Genomic DNA, 19,285 nt, shown 5'->3' with positions numbered 1-19,285 from the left:
CTATAAATTGCTTTGTTTTACTTGGTCAACAAGTTTAGGTATCTGTTTAAATTTCGGTTCCCTGTGTGTGTTTTTTTTGTTTCCTTTCTGATCATCGTGGATTCAAAGGGGCTATCATACTGGACGTGGTACATGGAAATGATTTCAATAATTGCATGACAAGATCACTTCTCCAGATATATATAAAGCCATCGACTTATTCTACCATCTTAACATGTCAAATTGATAAACCCCACATTCCGAATTACAATTATTTAACACTCTAATTGTGTATTACGTATATTAATATATTCAACATTATAACCATATGATAATCGAAGTTTATTAATTAATAGCGTACAAGAAACTATGAAGTTCTACGTATTCCACCCCTTACACTAACTCAAGAATGCTACGTGGTATGGCAAGGTGTCATTCACATAATCGAACATGCATTTGGATTTTCGTCGCTGAAAAGAGTAGTGAGCCTCTCGGTGGGATTATTAGGACTAAGAAATGCTTGAGAAACGTCCCTAACATAGCCTGAAGGTGCTTTTTTGTCATAAGCTTGAGGAGCATAAGGGTAATAGACAAGATTATAGGGTACATATGGCCACATTTCAGCTTTCTTTCCGGTGTTCTGGACTTTCTTCAAGACTTTTTTTGGTTCCACATAACCTGTTACTGTTACCCTGCTTTGTTTTCGGTTTACATCCACCGATTTTACGCCTAATAAAATGAAACAAATTAAACAGTGCATGGTCAATAATGATTATTTTGTCAAATCATAAGTTTGATTAGATTGGAACTCAAGCAAACTTATAAAATGAGTTGAAATATAATAATTTACTAATATTATATTTTGACAAACTTGGTAACTAAGAATTAAATATTGAAGGATAATTACAGCACTTAATATAATATCTATGGTGAAAGAGACTTCAACATAATTCCCATACGACAAAATAAATAGATTGATGAAGAATGGTGTTATAAGTTTATATATTGAAATCGTTGTTTGGAGTTAATACATGAAATTTTATATTTTGACGAACACCGATACACTTTCATCCTACAACGTATCTGTGGAGAGAGAAACTTCACACCGTTATCGGCCACTTAAATCCCATCTTATATTTAAAGTTTAATAAGCCCATCGTTAAAAGATTAACTGATTAATTCGGCCAAATGATGAATTACATCTTAAAGTTTAATGAACTCCATGCCAATTAATTTCAAGAAATTCGTTTCATCTACTTCACTTATTTGCATGGTTATATTCACCGTTTAATTAAATCTATCATAGTTTGTTTGCATGGGTTTATTTCCTTAATTTTCATGCATAGATATGTCGTTAAAACATCGATTTAGAGAGAGAGAGAGAGAGAGAGAGAGAGAGAGAGAGAGAGAGAGAGAGAGAGAGAGAGGACCTGATAACGAAGAAACAGCATTCTTTACTCTCCTTTCGCAGCCATCACAGTCCATCTTCACCTTGATATCAACTGTCTAAAACAACAAAAAAAACCACTTTAATTAATCAAATCTTGAAATACACACATTGATATAAAGAAACCAAACACAAATAAAAGAAACCAGGGGGGAGAGAGATACCTCAAAAGGTTTGCGTTTGCCTTTTCTTGTAATGGTCACAGCACAGAGGTCCGAGATATGATCCAAATAACCCATATCCAATCCAATTCTTCTATATTGATTAATCACCACACCTTAATTAAGTCAAAAGCTTAGAGAAGTACGTGTGTACATGTGTTTCATGGAAGTAGAAGAGTTTAAGGTCTAGTATGAAGAAGGAAAGAACCCTCTGAATTGATATTTAAAGAAAAGAAAGAATGGAACAGTAAGGTATGGAGAGCAAGTGGTTGTCAACAAGCTGTGATAATTGAAATCTGCCATATTTTATTATTAAATTTCGTACTTAGATTTCGTAGATCACAGGAAGTACATAACTTGATAATCAAGAAATCGATAATTGAATTCAAAGCTAGTACAAAGCTTAATCAAGACTACGATATTATTTTGTCATTGATCAACTGTTGTTACAAAGTAGAATATTTTTACTTCGAATTCAATTTTTATACATATTATTTTGAAGAATGAAAAAAAAATACTAAGGAAAAGGAAATGATTAATCCAATGATGAGTGCCAATGCGAAGACTAAAAATCTATGTGTTGTGACCCACTCTTCTAAACCAATATCAATCATTGTGGCAAACGGACATTTTCTGTAATTCCGTGTTAACTTCTGTTTGTGGGCTGTTTTAAATTAATTTAATTTTCCAACACATAAACAACCTGAACTCAATACTTATAAAAAGTTTTATGATGAAACTAATCAGTAAATCTATAACAATAGCAATCATGTGCTCTTTCTAGTAGTACGTATATATCTTGTATGTGCCTTTTGCTAGTCGTTTATTTCTCCATTTGTATCAAATATTTCCGCCGTTCATGAGAAAGAAATTATAATAGTTGTTATAATCAATTATTTTGTCTCTTTTTTTAGAAAAAAAAAACATCTAAACGAAGAGAAAATGACTGAAAGTCTAGTTAATTAAACTAAGCAATGCCCATGTAATTAAATGTTAGTTGATGCCCATGTCAATGTTTTTTTTAGGAACAGTCACCTTATATAAAAGCTCTAGCAAGGAACTAAAGAAAACAAAAACAATTACATCAAATTTATAGGTTTGTTAGGAGCCAACTAACTCAATTTTTGGAACAAATAATATTCCTATTAGAAAACCAAATAAAAGAAAACGCCTTTATCGCATCAACAATTTTATTCCTCCGAATCTTCTTTCCGTCAAAATCTTGATCATTTCGCAAACGCCACATATACCAAAGAGTGTTGGAAAATTTAGTATAAATGTTTATATTTTTACTAACTTTGGACATATATAAATATATACATATGTTGTATATATAATTAACTCTAAGTGAGTTTGTGTTATCCTCCGTGAGAACTTCGAAATGATATATTATATGTCCAAAATGGAGTATATGTGAATAAGGTATCGATACTCAAAGGTGGATGGTATTTGAGAATACATTTAGCAAAAGAGATGAATGTGAGAATGAATCCCACATTGGTAGAAAGACCAAACTCAACAAGGTTTATAAGCTTTAATGCATTAAAGGCTTACAAGCTTGTGTTTATGGTTTTACTATAATTCTTACCTGCGTATAGGGGGAGCAAAGCTTGGATTTTGTAGACCAAAAACACCGAACTTGTGCATGGGCGCAACCTGTTGACACAAATGCAGCTCTGAAAACCCGGGCTTTAAAAATCAATCCATTTAAAGATTGCATTCCACGTTCTTGCGGCCACTTCGCACCTGAAAAACAAATGACTAAGTTGCTCCACTTCTAAAGCACACACCAGACAAAGAAGCAAAGGAATATTGATTCCTCTATGAAAAAACTCCCGAATCTCCAATATTCCGCCACCATTTATCTTCTTGATCAAACAAAATAACACGTTGGATTACCTGACGCATTTCTTGTAGCTGGGTATTCTTGGCTCCACTTCTAATATCTTTATGCCACTATCATCTCCAAGCATTATCATGCCACTTATCAGAAACACAACATTCTCGGTTTGTTTCAAGATGAAACAAATGAGCAAATTAAACCAATAATTTTTGGCCACCAGTCCACATGTGAGTCCAAAAGTTTATAGAACGCCCATTACTAATCTTCCTTTGTAACACTGAATTGTCTATATTTTAATCTACCAACTAATGTGTAGATAGAATAATACGAGACCAAGGTCCAACCCCACCAACCTGGTTATATCCCATCTCAAAACCTCCTTGCTCACCATGCAACACCTTTATCATTTTCACCCAAATCATTGTAGGATTAGTCAGAAAACACCATCTCCATTTTTGTAACAATGCACCATTTAAAGATGAAAGACTTCCAATTTCTAATCCTCATTTGCTTTTATCAGCCAAAACTAGATCCCATTTCACCCACGACATTTTTTTAAACAATACGGAGATGAAATAATCAAGCATCAAACTATCGAAGGTTAATTCAAATGACTTGGCTAATGACATCATAAAGTTCGGGGAGGGAGGGGGTGATTTTCCTCATTGTTGTGTGCGTACTAAAACCTATATATCCTCAAGGAAATCAGTTCATGTCACCAAAATCTTTGTGCAATATGTATATATAGGGGGATGTCGTGAGTGCAACACTACAAGGGGTAAACGCGCCAGACTGCCTTTGATCGAGCTCTTGGGTAATTGTTGCTTAGTTACGATTGGTTTACATAATATCCGTGTCAATCCTTGTTTGACATGCATTTGTACTCACGACACCCCTATATATACATATTGCACAAAGAGCTTGGTGACAGGAACATAAATTGATTTCTCTAAGGATGCATGGCGATGATCTCCTTCGTGTAAATGTTTATAAGCTTCCTCAACTATGAGCTCTCCAAAATGGTTAAGAAAACACTCTTGGTTCATCAGTCGATGACGACTCCTAATGCATTAACTCCTTGCGGAGTCTTTGGAAGTCTAGTGATCAATTCATTTCATACAGGAATCTCCAAATGCTACAATTTACCGTGTGGTGTTTTGTGTTCAATCTTGACTTTTTGACATATATTTCATTCTTCCACATACTTGGCGACATATAGCTTCGTGCATGGCTACCAAAAATATTCACACAAGTCTCGATACACCTCACTCGTTCATGGATGTATGGAAAATTTAAACTTGTGAACCTCGACCAACAATGTGTACCTGATACCTCCCATGCAGGAATCTAACAATCAGAATCTCGCCTGAAACTCTCGCATTTGGTGTTCTCATCTAGAAACATCACTCCCTGTACCTTTCCAACAACTTCATTAGAAGAGTAAACGTTGTCATTCATAGACATAACTTTTGAAGTGGCTTACCAGCTGGCTTTTGGCTAAAAGCATTAGCAAATACATTTGCTTTATCATAATTGTAAAGTGTCTCACCATCAAAATAATGTTATTTAAGTGTAATGAGATTAAATGGTCGTTTGATAGTTGCTAATTAGGTTAGAAGTTCTGACTGAGTTAACTTATGACTGAAACTTGTTGTTTGATTTTTCATATGACTGACTGTATAAAATGACTATATTACCCTCAAAGTAGATAATTTAATAACACATCAGTAGTTGCAAGAATAAATTCCAGACAATGAGGTTCTAAAAGTAGATAATTAAATAACCCAAAACAATTTACTTTTATTTTCTTGTCAAACAAAACATGAGGTGTATGATAGACAATTGGATACTAGATTCATAAGAGATTAACATCTCTCAAAGGCCAAATTTAACCCTAATCATTTGAAAAAAATGCAAAATTCTGATATAAATCTAGATAAAACCTTTATTCACACATTTGATCTACATTTAACAATTTAATCCAATAACATATATCCAGATGACCAAAGCTAATCCAATTACATATAACCTTTATCCACACATTATGAGAAACTAATCCAATAACACATCAAAAAAAAACTCTACCACCAATCCCTAAATATAAGTGTGTTGAACCCAAAATGCTCTGTTGCAGTTGTCAAAACAAACACATCGAACTCCACTCCTATAACATGAATCCCCATTTGAGAAATCAAGAAAATTAACAAAACTACACCACCAATCATTAAACACAAATCCCTTGGAAACAATCCTTATTCATATCGCTCTTTGAAATATGAATTTTCTTTTTAAAGATTTGTACATGAAATGATGATCTGAACATCAAGCGAGAGGGTGGTTAATTTGTTTTAAAGATTCCTACTATTCTTGCTTTTATATAAAATTGACCCAAAATAACCTCATTTTCAAGTCTAACATAAGAAGTTCAAATTTATAACATACAATAGCAGCATCAACAAACACAGACTATATATATATATATATATATATATATATATATATATATATATATATATATATATATAACGCAATGACTAGCAGCAACAACAATCAATAAACATGTGAAAAAAAACAATTTTCTCAATAGTTAAAAAAAGCAGAGGTCAAGAAAATCAAACTTGTTGGAGTATTGGGTCAATAGAGAAGAAGCATCGTTAGAAATAACACTCATATACTCTTTTCAATCGATATTCAAAACACTAGAATAGTTTAACTGATCACTAACAAGGGAAAATCGGAAAAAAAATCGGCTTACCTACACTGTTGTGGAGGTCGTCGCCGGTAGAGGCCCCTGAGGTGTCGTCGGTGGTGTGTTATGTGGAATGAAGGGTTGTAGAAGGAATCGACCATTCTACTGATTTCAGGAACAAAGACCCCGGTCCATCAATAGAAAAGGGGGGACCGAATCTTATGAAAACCTTGGACCGAGTCCACATTTTGGACCGAGTCTTTGACTTTCAAATCCTTATCAAACATGCCAATTGGATTTTGTTGGACCCAGTCCCTCTTTGTAGCTAGTTAGAACTCATATCAAATGACCCTTAACTTGTGAACCAATGTGATCTTGATAAATATTGAACAAGGACGGTGCGGGGTGCACGATTGTTTGAATTTGTCTTGATTTAAAGTACATTATTATTTAGGGGCGAAGCCCCTGGACCACACGGGGTCTGGGTTCAGCCTACCTGGTAGCGAGGTCTAAGGGGCTGAGCCCCTAGTTGGGATCGAAAAATAGCCCGTTTTTTACCCTAATAATAAACCTGGTTTAATTGCAGTTTTATGAGATTTTTGTGATAGTTATAAAACTGTTTGTTACAATTTTGGTTTTTAGATAAGGAGTTACTATACCTATATTTTGGTCATTTTTCATGGACGTACATGCTCATAATTTCTCTTAATTCTAAGTTCTTGAAATCTATTGAGTTTTATACAGTTAAAGATTTCGATTGTAACATCAAAATACTTTAACATGAAAGTAAAATTACAACTTTCAATATTCCAAGTAATCGAAACCGTATTTCTAACAATATATTACTTTAAAAATTGTTTGGTTTATTCAGTTTAAACATATTAATAAAAAGTTTAACAAAACCAAACTGAATAAGGTTATATGTTTTCGGTTAACAAAACCAAATGAGCCAAACATCGTTCGGTTTGGTTTGATTATTCGTTTTTGGTTTTCTCTCACACCCCTAGGTGTGGGTGGTGTTTTCATGTACGTTAAAGAGGATGGAACCCATATATATATATATATATATATATATATATATATATATATATATATATATATATATATATATATATATATATATATATATATATATATAGGGTTGTGTTATATTGTTTTTGATAAGTATTGTGTACCCATGTAAATGATTGTAGGCCAATCATTTGTGGTAAAGTGATTTTCTCTTTAAATTAAATATAAAAAAATCAAATAAATGGGGTTTAATGTATTGACCGGTCAAAAAAGGGTAGAATGGTATTTTGCCCCGTCATTTAATTAGGAAACGGTGGATAATATGGAATGATCAACCGATAATCCCAAATATCTCGCTTACTCTCATAATCAAGAACCAAAATCCTTCGGAGGTTGAAAAACATTCCGATTTATTGTAATCATTCTTGAAAAATCGGAAGATCGTTTGTAGGTTTTCCCTATAAATATCTACATTTAACCCTAGAAGACGAAATCGACATTTGGGGGTTATGTTAACGGTATTCTGCAACAATGAGGAGTACACGATCCAGTTCATTTAAGTCAAAGTTCAAGAACACAGTAGAAACGACGTTGAATCTTGAAGACGACAATGATTTTTCCGTTGCTGAACTTGAAGGTAATAATTTTTTTGTGTTATTTAATGTCTACTGTGTTCGAAAAATGTAGTAGAATTTAGGAAGTGTTTTTGAAAATCTTTTATATGCATGTATGATTTGTGTTCTGGAAGAAAAAATGTGTCATTTTTTCGTATTTTATTAAGAGTAGTTACTGTGTTTGGTATTCGACAAGAATGTTCTGTTTATATGATCGTGTCCATGGTTGTTATTCTGCTAGAATTAGTATACTTGTTTTACTGGTTAAAATTGTAAAGTAAATTGCTATATTTAATTTGTTAGTTAGGTTTTTTACAGGTTTTAAATTCTAATGGAATCACAATTTGTATATGATTTAGTACCTAAAAATGAAAAAATTGTAGTTATTGTATGTTGAATAATGTTTCATGTTTCATATTCTGATAGAATGTTCTGTGTTTATGAACCAGAATAATGTTGATATTATGGTAGATTTGTAATATATGGAAGACAAATGTGTCATGTTTTTGTATTTTATTAAGAAACTTCATAATACCATATAATTCATCAAAAATGTTCTCAAACTTAAAGAAAGATAACTGTGTATGGTATTCTGCAAGAATGTTCTGTTTATAAGATCGTGACCATGGTTATTGTTATGCTAGAATAAGTATACTTGCTTGTTTTACTGGTTTAAATTGTAAAGTAAATTGCTATATTTAAGTTGTTAGTTAGCTTTTTTTTTATAGGTTTTAAAGTCTAATGGAATCACAATTTGTATATGATTTAGAACATAAAACTGAAAAAATCGTAGTCATTGTATGTTGAACAAGGTTACATGTTTCATATTCTGATAGAATGTTCTATGTATATGAACCTAAACTATGTTGATATTCTGCTAGATTTGTAATATAAATTTCTATATTTAAGTAGTTAAGTAGTATTTTAATCTGAAACTAAAAAATTGATAGTTTATGTTTGTGGAATAAAGGAACATGTTTCATATTCTAATAGAATTTTATATGGATTAGCATTGTATACATATTTTTAATTGTAATGGAATCACAGTTTGTATATAATTTAGTACCTGAAACTGTAAAAAATCGTAGTGTTAGGATGTTGAATAAGGTTACATGTTTCATATTCTAATAGAATGTTCTTAGTATTTGAACCTAAACGTTGTTGATATTTTGGTCGAATTGTAATCTAATTTTTTATATTTAAATAGTTAATTAGCATGTTAAACTGAAGAATTGATAGTTCTTGTATGTGGAATAAGTATACATGTTTTATATTCTGTTAGAATATAATGTGTATAAGTCTAGTGATTTTACGTGTTTCATATTCTAATAGAATGTTTTGTGTATTGCAATCTAAATATTGTTAATATTCTGGTAGAATTGTAATCTAATTTTTTATATTTAAATAGTTAATTAGCATGTTTAAGTGAAAAATTCATAGATCTTGTCTTTGGAATAAGTATGCAAAAAACACATTCTATTAGAAAGTAATGTGTATAAGAACTTGAACATGGTTGATATTCTGATAGCATAAGTGTATTTGTTTTACTAGTTAGCATTGTAAGATAAATTTCTATACTGAAGCATTTAAGTAGAATTTAATATGTAATTTTAATTCTAATGGAACCACAGTATGTAGATGTTTAATGACTGATACTGAAGAATGGAAAGTTACTGTATGTAGAATACAGAACATGTTTCATATTCTGGTAGAATTGTAATCTAAATTTCTATATTTAAGTAGTTAATTAGCATTTTAAAATGAAAAATTCATTGTTTTTGTATGTGGAATAAGCTTAGATGTTTCATATTCTAAAAGAATGTTCTGTGTACATGAAACTGAAAATGGTTGATATTCTGCTAGCATAAGTCTACTTGTTTGACTATTAAACACTCCTAAATAGAATGTGATATTATATATGAGTGTGAAATTTGATTGTATGAATCTGATAGAATTCTAAATTAAATGTATTTGATTCTTGTAGAGTTAGCCTACTTGTGTTATTAGTTAACTCTGTAATGAAAATTTATGCTATCTATTGTTTGTTATAGAAGAACAAATTCAGGAAGAAGAACATTTGAACCGAGAAACATTTAAAAAATAAGGTCGAAGAGGCAATTTGATAGAGTTCCAATTGTAAAACATTTAAAAAATAAGGGAATTGCTGAAACTGTCAAAGAAGAAAAAGAAGATAATGTTAGAAAAACAAATAAAGAATACCCACCTGGTTTAAGATACCTTCCAACCAGAATGAAATGTGATAACATCACTGCAGCTGTTATGGGAATGTCGCCGGAACAGAAACAAGCAATCTTGAGAATGGGTTTTGGATCAATTCTGCAAGTGAATATTACAAATTATCCGGGACAACTTAGCTACTATCTTTTAGATGTTTATGATGCAGATAGTAAAAGACTTGTCCTACAAAACTCTGTTATTGAGATAACAGAACAAACAGTGCATGATATGATGGGGTTGCCATTTGGTGGAGAAGACATCAATGACTTACCATTGTGTGATAAGGGAAATCAAATTCTAGAAGAATGGAGGGGACAATATAGTGGTCATAAGTTCAATGGTGAGGAGTATTTAAGAAGGATTCAGGCTACAACGAAGGATAATTTGATGTTTAGGCTGAATTTTTTGACCCTATTAGTTAACAACTTCATAGAGTCAATGTTGATGGGAACAAATCAAATAAAAGTGGTAAGGAAGTTGGTGTTGGTAGAAGACTTCTCAAAGTTAAATTGGTGTAAATATATGCTTGATTGTTTGGGATCTAGAAAAAAACTATGGAAAAGGGATGACAAATCAAGCTACTACAGTGGTCCTATTACACTTCTGATTGTAAGTTTGAAATATTTTTATATGAATGTATATATTTCATATCGATTTATTATTGATGTATTGATTAAGTTAATGTTTTTTTTTTCAGTTGGTGTACGTGTATAACATGAAGTATTCTATCAAGATAGACAAAAGGCTTCCTTTTATTGGGCATATAAACGGTGCTAAATTGTTAGAGGTTCAAAAATTGGAAATCAGTTTGGGAGGGTTCGGGAGGCAGTTTCGGGATGAGCATGATGATGTCGATATGGGCGATGACACAAGAGCTGAAGAACAGCAGATGCTAAGCTTTAAGAGGGATTTTGGAGATGAAGAGGTAATATTATGGTAGATTATGAAGTACATATTCTGAAAGTAATAGTTAATGATATATTCTAATAGAATATATAGTACACATTTTTTGTAATGTTATCATTTATTAATTATATGTGTTTCAGGCGTACGCTGCTGTTATAAAGCATAGTTATGGGGTAATTGTAACAGAGAAAAGTACTATGGAGGTTGCGTTGAAGGATGGGTTGTTAAAATTCCCTCATAGTGTGGTGCTGAATGAGTGGATGGAGAAAATGAATGAACTTTTTAAGGGAGTGTTTGAAGGGGCAGGTAACAAAAAAGTGCATGAGCCTGCCTGCTTTAATGAGGTAAATATGAATGATGTAGGTGATGGCGGTGAAGGAAATAGTTCACCTGTTAGAGGATTGATAGTTACTGAAGTTAATACAGAAAAGGAAGACAATTATACCACACCTGTTGATACGACTTCTTTAACAATGACTCAGTTTCATCGACTTCCAGGGGTGAATGAGGAAATGATCAAGTTGTTGGATGAAACTGAGTTACAAGTGTATAAAAAGAAAAAGCGAATGGCAGTAATCAGTGGGGATAATCTGGTAGGAAGAAATATAGGAGAAGCTGTTGATAATGCTGAAGGAAATGATGATAATGACAAAAGGGAAAAACGTATTCCTAAAAAAGCAAAAGTATTTCATTCGCCCTATATTGAAAGAATTGTTAAGGTTGGGGAAAAACTGTCTAAGGATGAAACATGGATATGCAATTCAGTTTTTGCATCTAAAAGAGATGATGGGTCTGTATTTATATATATATGTTTATTTATGTGTCACCTCTTATATTTCTATAATTTTAAAACGAATGTATTAAGATTGATGTTATACATATTTTTTTCACAGGGATGAGATTTGGGACATTGGAACAGGTCATTTGCTGCACCAGGGTTTTGCATATCAATTTAATCATGGAATGTTTTTGCATTCTAAAATAATTGATTGTTGGGCTGCGTTTTTAAATAAAATGGAGAACTACAAGGATGAATCATCGCTTTCAAGATTTTTCTTCGATACAACTATTGTGGTATGAATTTATTTTGTAAAAAAATTTAATAATTCAAATGTATTTCTGTAGAATTAATATTGATGTTGAGTTGGGGTTTTTCAGACAGAAGATATATTGAATGAGCTAAAGTCGGAAGATATGAAATGTAGGCTTTTTGCTACTTTATTGCGAATCTACACTAAGAAATTTGATGTGAAGCCAAGTTTTAGAGACGTTGCACTTGTAAGATTCTTTTATAAATATAATATTTGTGGCATCAATTAATATTAACTTAACCTCTTCTTTTAATGTGTACAAGGTTTTCTTCCCAATAGTTGATGATGGAAAGTATTACTTACTCATCTTTGATCTGAGATCAAGTTTGTACTACATAGTAGATCATGTGAAGAGAATAGGAACTTTGGAAAGAAAGTATGGCATGATACCAAACCTGGTGGTAAGATAATCAATAAATTTCTGATTAATAGTTTTCCATTCTAAGTAATATTATAAGAGTATTTTTTATGTGTCTATTGTAATTAATGCCAAAAAAAACTGTTTTGCAACTACTTGACATCACAACATCATCCAATGGCAAAAACGTTAACTTTTAAAGCAGCACGTGTGATGAACATATCTTGGCTAGTCGAAAAAGCTGGAACAGAATGTGGAATATACCTCATGAGGCATATGGAAACGTACATGGGGGAATATGAAGGGCGTTGGGAGTGTGGTCTTACAGGTAAAATGCCTGCTGATGTGAGTGCTGCAATTAAGCTAAGGACGAAATACATGGCAAGATTGTTGACATCTGATTTCAATAAGTTCAAGAGTATGATAGTTAAAGATTTTGAAGCGTTTCGTAAGCTTGATATTTTGGAACAAGATATGCTTCTAAGAAAGTCAGCTGAAAACAGGAAGAAAAAAAGAAAAACAAAGGGTCGTAGGTAAGAATTTGGCGTGGTATTTAATAAGTTGACAGATAAACTTTGATATGTCATGAGCTGAACTTGTTTTTTTGAATGTTGAAACATGAATCTGCCTTATGTTAGATGTTTGAAATAGTAGTTTGTCTATCAGACGTTATGAAGTAATGTTATCAGTAGTATTCGATATATGTTATAATGGAATGTTAATTTTCGTATAATGGGTGTCTTGATGCGTTGTTTAAAATATGGGATGTTGATGTTGTGCATTGTGAAAATCAAAGGTTCTTGTTAGTAATGTAGTTTTCATATAATGCAAGTTAACATTACTAATGCATGTGTTGATGTTTTTTTGTTTCTAATAATGTTGTTAATATAATTCAATGTTGTGGTTAATAATGTTTTGTGACTATTGTGACTAGAATATTTTTTTTTACAAATTATATGATGATGATGCAAGGTAGTATTTGTTATGATTCTGTTAGAATACGTTATGTAGATATTATGAAATAGAATATAAATATAATGAATTCTTGTCTGCAAATTGCATGTATCGTTTGTATATTACAGTAAATAATAAAACATTTTTGTTAACATTAAAATCAATCTTAAAATGATTGAAAGAAGTTGTGTATGTTGCTGTAAGTTATACAATCGATGGAAATTTTGTATTAGAATTTTTGAAAATAATGAATTTATACAGTCGATGGAATGAATTTTTGTATTACGTTTTATGAGTATTTTTAAGTAATAAGATAATATAAATATTGTTATGTTGATTGACAATGTCATCGTCAATAGTAATAAAAGTGAATACTTTATTGAACGACATAAAAGATAACAATAAGTGTGAATCGACAGAATTAAATCAAATGTCATTCTAATAAACTCAAAAAAAAAACAAGGAACTTATTTCTTGGTGTTCTTTAGAGGACAATTTCTTTTGTCATGATGAACCATCTGTTCACATGTAGCACATTTTCTCTTAGGTTTCGAGATTTCCTTCTCTATCATCTCTTTTGTAGATTTTAATCTTTTCCCACGACTACCGCAGCTTTTATTACGAATATCTGTAGGATTCTGAATGTCATTAACATCAGATTCTACATCAGGACCAACCACACCTAAAAGTTGCTTGAAATGATCTGCTCTGGTCGGTAGATCATGATTTGGACAGTCGTCTACGAATTTTTTTTTCAAGTTATTCTGTTCGTCGAGGTATAACTTTAACTTTGCTGCATCGTGACTCAAAAAAGACACACAACGGTCAACAGTTGAAAAAATATCAATAGCAGTCATGTCGGAAGTAGAATCGGCGAAAGAATTCGTGAAGCGTCTTTTCAGTAATTCTGTTGGAATGACATCCCTACGCCAACGTTTCAAAATGTACTTTTCAGGAATTTGTTCGATGCCATAAAACTTAAACACACAGAATATGTGTCTGCATAAGATACCTAAATGTTCAAAATGCATACAAGTACATTTGAACGAACCATCTTTGGTTGAGTGTGTGACCTGGAAAATATAAGATGATTATTGAGAATAATTAAGTTGTAAAATTTTAGTGTTTAAATGTAAATGATAAAATGACAATTAATGTGAAAAAAAACATACCGTGTATTCAGTATCCCTTATAAGACAATCGTAATTGTATTCCTCATCTTTGTCATCAACATCGACATCATTTGTTTGCCTAATAGTTATGTTCTTTCTTTTCTCCATAACAATAATCGTGTCAATACCGTTGGAAGATATCACATTCTTTTGGAAACAATTATCTTCAGATCTTGATATCTCCTTCTGAACCTGATAAAAAATCTTTCGTGTATATACATTTGAAGCATGAGGTTCATACGGAGTACGGGTAATGAATTTAGGAAAAGTGGTGGCAGTATTAAAATCATTGAGAATTTGGTTATGTCGTTGTCGTTCCATAACTAATTCAAATGTCATCATAAACATGACAAGATAAGAACCGGTTAGTGTCGTGGTTTGAAATGACCAATTTTGACTTTCAGACAGCGATGTAGTCCGCATAAGACCAGACATTGGAATGTGCTTGAAAAATGCGGGGATCCAAGATTTTCGCAATCCATACATTGTATTCATCCAAGTGTTATCAGTAATTTTAAACTCCTCCAACATCTGACGCCACACATTCTCGAATTCATGTGGTTCCAGCTTAGAATTCCAAATTATAGAGTGAAAACGCTTTCGAAATTTTTGATTGGTTGTTGCATCTTCAATCGATAAAATCTGTATAAATTCATTCTGTTAGAATATGATATCATGAAGGGAGAATGTGGAAAAATAAGTTTAGAGTCAGAACGAAAATAAGAGTTAAACCAATTGATTCTGTCAGAATATGATATAATTGTATAATCATAACAAAAAGTAACATTTAAAGACAATGGGTTTGTCAGAATGAATTGATTCTGTTAGAATATGAGATAATGAATGCAGAATTTTAAAAGAAATTGTAGAATGATAAGAAAAATTAAGAGTTAATGCAATTGATTCTGTTTAAAACAAAACATTCAGGCAGAATATGAAAAAACAATTGTAGAATCATACCAAAAAAATAAGAATAATATTCTTTTTATGCATACCTTATTTGGCAACTTCTTCGTTATATGCCACATACATAACCTATGATGTGCCAATGGGAAAACCTTATTTATAGCTTTTTTCAAAGCTGGATCTTGATCAGATAAAACCAATTGAGGTTGTTTTCTAAAAGCTTTCAAAAAAGCTCTAAGCAACCATTCATAAGAAACTCCATCTTCTTTACTTAAAAGACCAGCACCAAATGTTACACATTTTTTTGTGATTGTCAATGCCAGTAAACGGTACAAAAACCATATCATACCTATTTAAAAAATAAAATATTAGTTCACATAAATGCAAATAATGAAATTCTTATTGAAAAGTATTAAAGGTTATAAATACTTATTCATGCTGAATGTGGCATCGAGTGATATAACGTCTCCGAATGAATTATAATTATACTTTGCTGTTTCGTCAGCCCATAATAAAGAATTCAATCTCTTGTTCGACACTTTATACTCAAAAGTAAATGATGGGACATTTTTCTTCCTATCATTCATCTTGTCAACAAGGAATTTTGCGTCCCTCCTACCTATGTAACAATTAAGATTCCTCCTAGCATTCTTGAAATCAGTAACCAATCCACCTCGAACCGAAGGAGCAACCTGAAGAGCACTATACAGTCTATGTGCTTTTACAGGACCAATGTTCTGTTTTGACAAATTATGAATGAAAATTTCCTGGGAATAATCAAGTTTTCTTTTTGAACGAGATAAGTGCATATTGCCTTTGCTAAACAACTCATGATTATGTCGCTCTACAAAATCACTCACGACATATGTAAGAGTACCGGGAATTATTTCTAAAACAACTTTAGCTTTACAATTCCTCCTATAGATCTTTCCTTCTTTGAGTCTTCTTATGCTGAATATCTAGAGTATCTAGTTTACTAGTATTCGGATTACCTTCCTGATTGCACACAAGATGTCTATTTGTAATAATCCCATTTTTCATTTTTTGGACTCCTCCAAGCCTGACATCAAAACCAGATTCTAATGCATATTTTCTATACATTGTTTCTGCTTCACCATATGAATTAAATTTTGATGAAACTTTTGGTTTGATGTCGTCTAAAACAATCGGAGTCCAATACAAGGTGCCACCAGGAGAAACATAATCATGAGTAACATGTGGTTGTCCTGCTTAAACATAGCAAATACAAAATTATTATGAAAGAATTATATAACTTTTATTTTGACACAATTTTATTTTTTATGTAAAAAATAAAAAAAAAATCTGAATTGAAATTGGTACCTTCAATGAAATCAATATTAAACTCTGTATCTTCATGAGTAACATGTGGTTGTCCTGTTTAAAATAGAGAATACATGTAACAGCCCGGAATTCCAGGTATTGTTATATTTATGATTTTGGGTGTTTTAAGAGGGGACTCGGCGAGTTGGAGCCTAGACTCGCCGAGTAGGATCGCGGATCTGGTCGCGGGTTCGCGACTGGACTCGACGAGTCCGGATATGGACTCGGCGAGTCTGCGCTGTTTAGCGAAAACCCTAACCGTTCAGGGTTGGGACGTATATGAGGGACCTTATGGCCGTCATTGTTCACCCTAGTCCTCTGAGAGAAACCCTAATTCGATTGTGAGCATCTGGAGCAAGGTAGAAGACCATTGTTGATTTTGGAAGTGTTGTTTTGCAAGGAAGAGGAGGCTTGGTTAAGGGAACAACAAGAGAAGTCACGTTCTGTGGATTGGGGACACAGAGAGCACATTATTCAGGTAATATTTCGAGTTACATTCTTCTATGTTGATGTGTATATGGATTTAGGGTTTATTGAACCCTTTTGTGGCTAGATTGAGTGTTACCTTAGTCCCCCAAGCGATTGGAACCCTGTATTGGGACCTTTGGAAGTCCAGAATGTCCCATGCCTGAGTATTTCGGGAATCAATGGAGGTTTTGGATTGGAATCCTTATACCTTAGGTCAAAATGTAATTATGAGTCATGGGGTGTATTATGAGCACCGAAATGAGGACCTTACGTGATGAATCAGTCTAGGAAGGCCAGAACTATGAATGGTCGGAGCAGTTCTGACCTTAGAAAGCAGTTTGAGCGGTTGCATGGCATGGACTCGCCGAGTCCGATGAACAGGCTCGGCGAGTAGCTTGAAGATTAACTGGGACTCGTCGAGTTGTTCTTTAGACTCGGCGAGTTGAGTCGGGGTGGCCCCGCGATTCGTCCAGGAGGAACTCGTCGAGTCAAGGGGGATACTCGACGTGTAGAAAGGGAATCTTAGAGAATAGGTGAGTCAAGGGCGAGTGGACTCAGAGTTGTTGAACTCGGCGAGTCTTGGGGTGACTCGGCGAGTTAGATCGCGGGTTGAGTGAAGTTCTGAGTATGGGGACTCGGCGAGTCATAGGGTTGACTCGGCGAGTAGGGTCAGTCAGGGGTTGACTTTGACCTTGCCTTTGACCAAGGATTGACCAGTGGTTCCAGGGGTATTTTGGTAATTGTTGTTTATTGTTTGAGTTCAGTGCATTGGTGGCTGTCCAGAGGTGGAGATCGTATCAGTGATCGGAGCAGCTTGAGCTATCTGTTCAGTCGGCAGTTTCGAGGTGAGTTATCCTCACTATATCGCTAGGGTTCATGGCACCAAGGCCGACCCTTTTATCGGATGGAAATCCGGGTAGTTGTCATTACATGATATGGGCCGGAAGACATTGCTATGTGGACCGGAAGGTCATGGCCTGGAAAGGCGTATGTATGCATTTAGTATGTTGACTGATTCGTAGGGTAATGTTATGCTAGTGACCGGCCAGACCGGTATCTTGTTTAGAGTAATGCTATGATATGTGATCTGTTGATCGATTGTTGTCTGTGAACTGCTATATGATTATGTGTTATGATTGCTAGATCTGGGGTGTGACCCGATATGTAGGGTCGTTCTATGATTTGTTATGTTATGTATGCATTTTATGCTATGGGCCGGAAGGCAATATGTTATGGGCCGGAAGGCAATATGTTGTGTTGTGGACCGGAAGGTTTACCCAGCAGGGACGGAAGTCCCCTGAGCCACATGGACCGGAAGGTCGTGGCCTGGAAGGGCGTATATGTGGTTGGTATTTTGGGGGTATCTCACTAAGCTTTCGGGCTTACAGTTGTGGTTTTATGTTTCAGGTTCTCAAGAGTCTGTGGCAAGGCAAAGGCGTGATCGTACCGTTCCTCGCGTTGATGTTTATGATATGAACCTGGGAAAATACTCTGTTAAATAATGTATTGAAAACCTTTTGTAACAACGTTATTAAAATGAGTGGTTTTTGAAAAGTTTTAATTGTTTTGAAATTTTGGACGTTACAAGTTGGTATCAGAGCCTTGGTTTGAGTGAATTGGGGAAACATTCGTGTGACTCCAGTCTCAAATCGAGGAGGATTTTAAAAAGAGAAATTAAAATGGTTTTCAAATTTAGTAAAAGGAGGACGCGGAGGTACGATCAGCCGGAGCCAGTAAGTAACCCCAAGATACCATACATGATATTGGTTTTATTGAGCTTGATAGAACAACATGCTAGAGTTAGGCTAGGGATCTTCAGGAATTCATGATAATGTTGCCTGATTTGTGATGCCTGTAGCCTAGGGTCCCTTATGGGATATTCTCAGTGTTCCTCTAGTGGTGAGGGTTGATAGTTGTTATGCATGTGCTCTAGGGTATTGTGGTAGTACTTCATACAAATATGGGTAGGTGTGGAAGGTAGTATGGGCCCGTACTACTGAAAGCACAGGACCCATACGCGTATCAGGGAAACCATGATCTCTAGGGGTTGGGTTGCGAGAGTTGGATCCCAGGATTGTGGAAAGTGTCTGAGATTGGTATGGTGTCT

The 19,285-nt window shown here is 33.7% G+C and overlaps 1 protein-coding gene across 1 annotated transcript; it reads right to left on the bottom strand.

Annotated features, from left to right (window-relative positions):
* Positions 1–297: 297 nt before the first annotated feature.
* LOC145068795 (heavy metal-associated isoprenylated plant protein 20-like) lies at positions 298–1,781 on the bottom strand. The gene is made up of 3 exons (XM_079015790.1): positions 1,591–1,781; positions 1,410–1,485; positions 298–708 (listed from the first exon to the last, which is right to left on the bottom strand). Exons 1-3 carry the CDS (start codon positions 1,663–1,665, stop codon positions 416–418), a joined length of 444 nt encoding a protein of 147 aa, XP_078871916.1. The 5' UTR covers positions 1,666–1,781; the 3' UTR covers positions 298–415.
* Positions 1,782–19,285: the final 17,504 nt, after the last annotated feature.

Source organism: Lactuca serriola, chromosome 8 (genome assembly GCF_051521515.1).
Source record: "Lactuca serriola cultivar US96UC23 chromosome 8, Lser_US96UC23_V15, whole genome shotgun sequence".
Taxonomy (NCBI): domain Eukaryota; kingdom Viridiplantae; phylum Streptophyta; class Magnoliopsida; order Asterales; family Asteraceae; genus Lactuca; species Lactuca serriola.
This window is presented reverse-complemented; position numbering and strand designations above follow the sequence as displayed.

Excerpts from the sequence above, each read along its gene's own strand:
- LOC145068795 (XM_079015790.1), bottom strand. The coding sequence starts at position 1,665 with ATGGGTTATTTGGATCATATCTCGGACCTCTGTGCTGTGACCATTACA. Across the intron at positions 1,486-1,590 it reads GCAAACGCAAACCTTTTGAG|ACAGTTGATATCAAGGTGAA; the intron begins GTATCTCTCTCC and ends TTGTTGTTTTAG. Across the intron at positions 709-1,409 it reads TGCTGTTTCTTCGTTATCAG|GCGTAAAATCGGTGGATGTA; the intron begins GTCCTCTCTCTC and ends TCATTTTATTAG.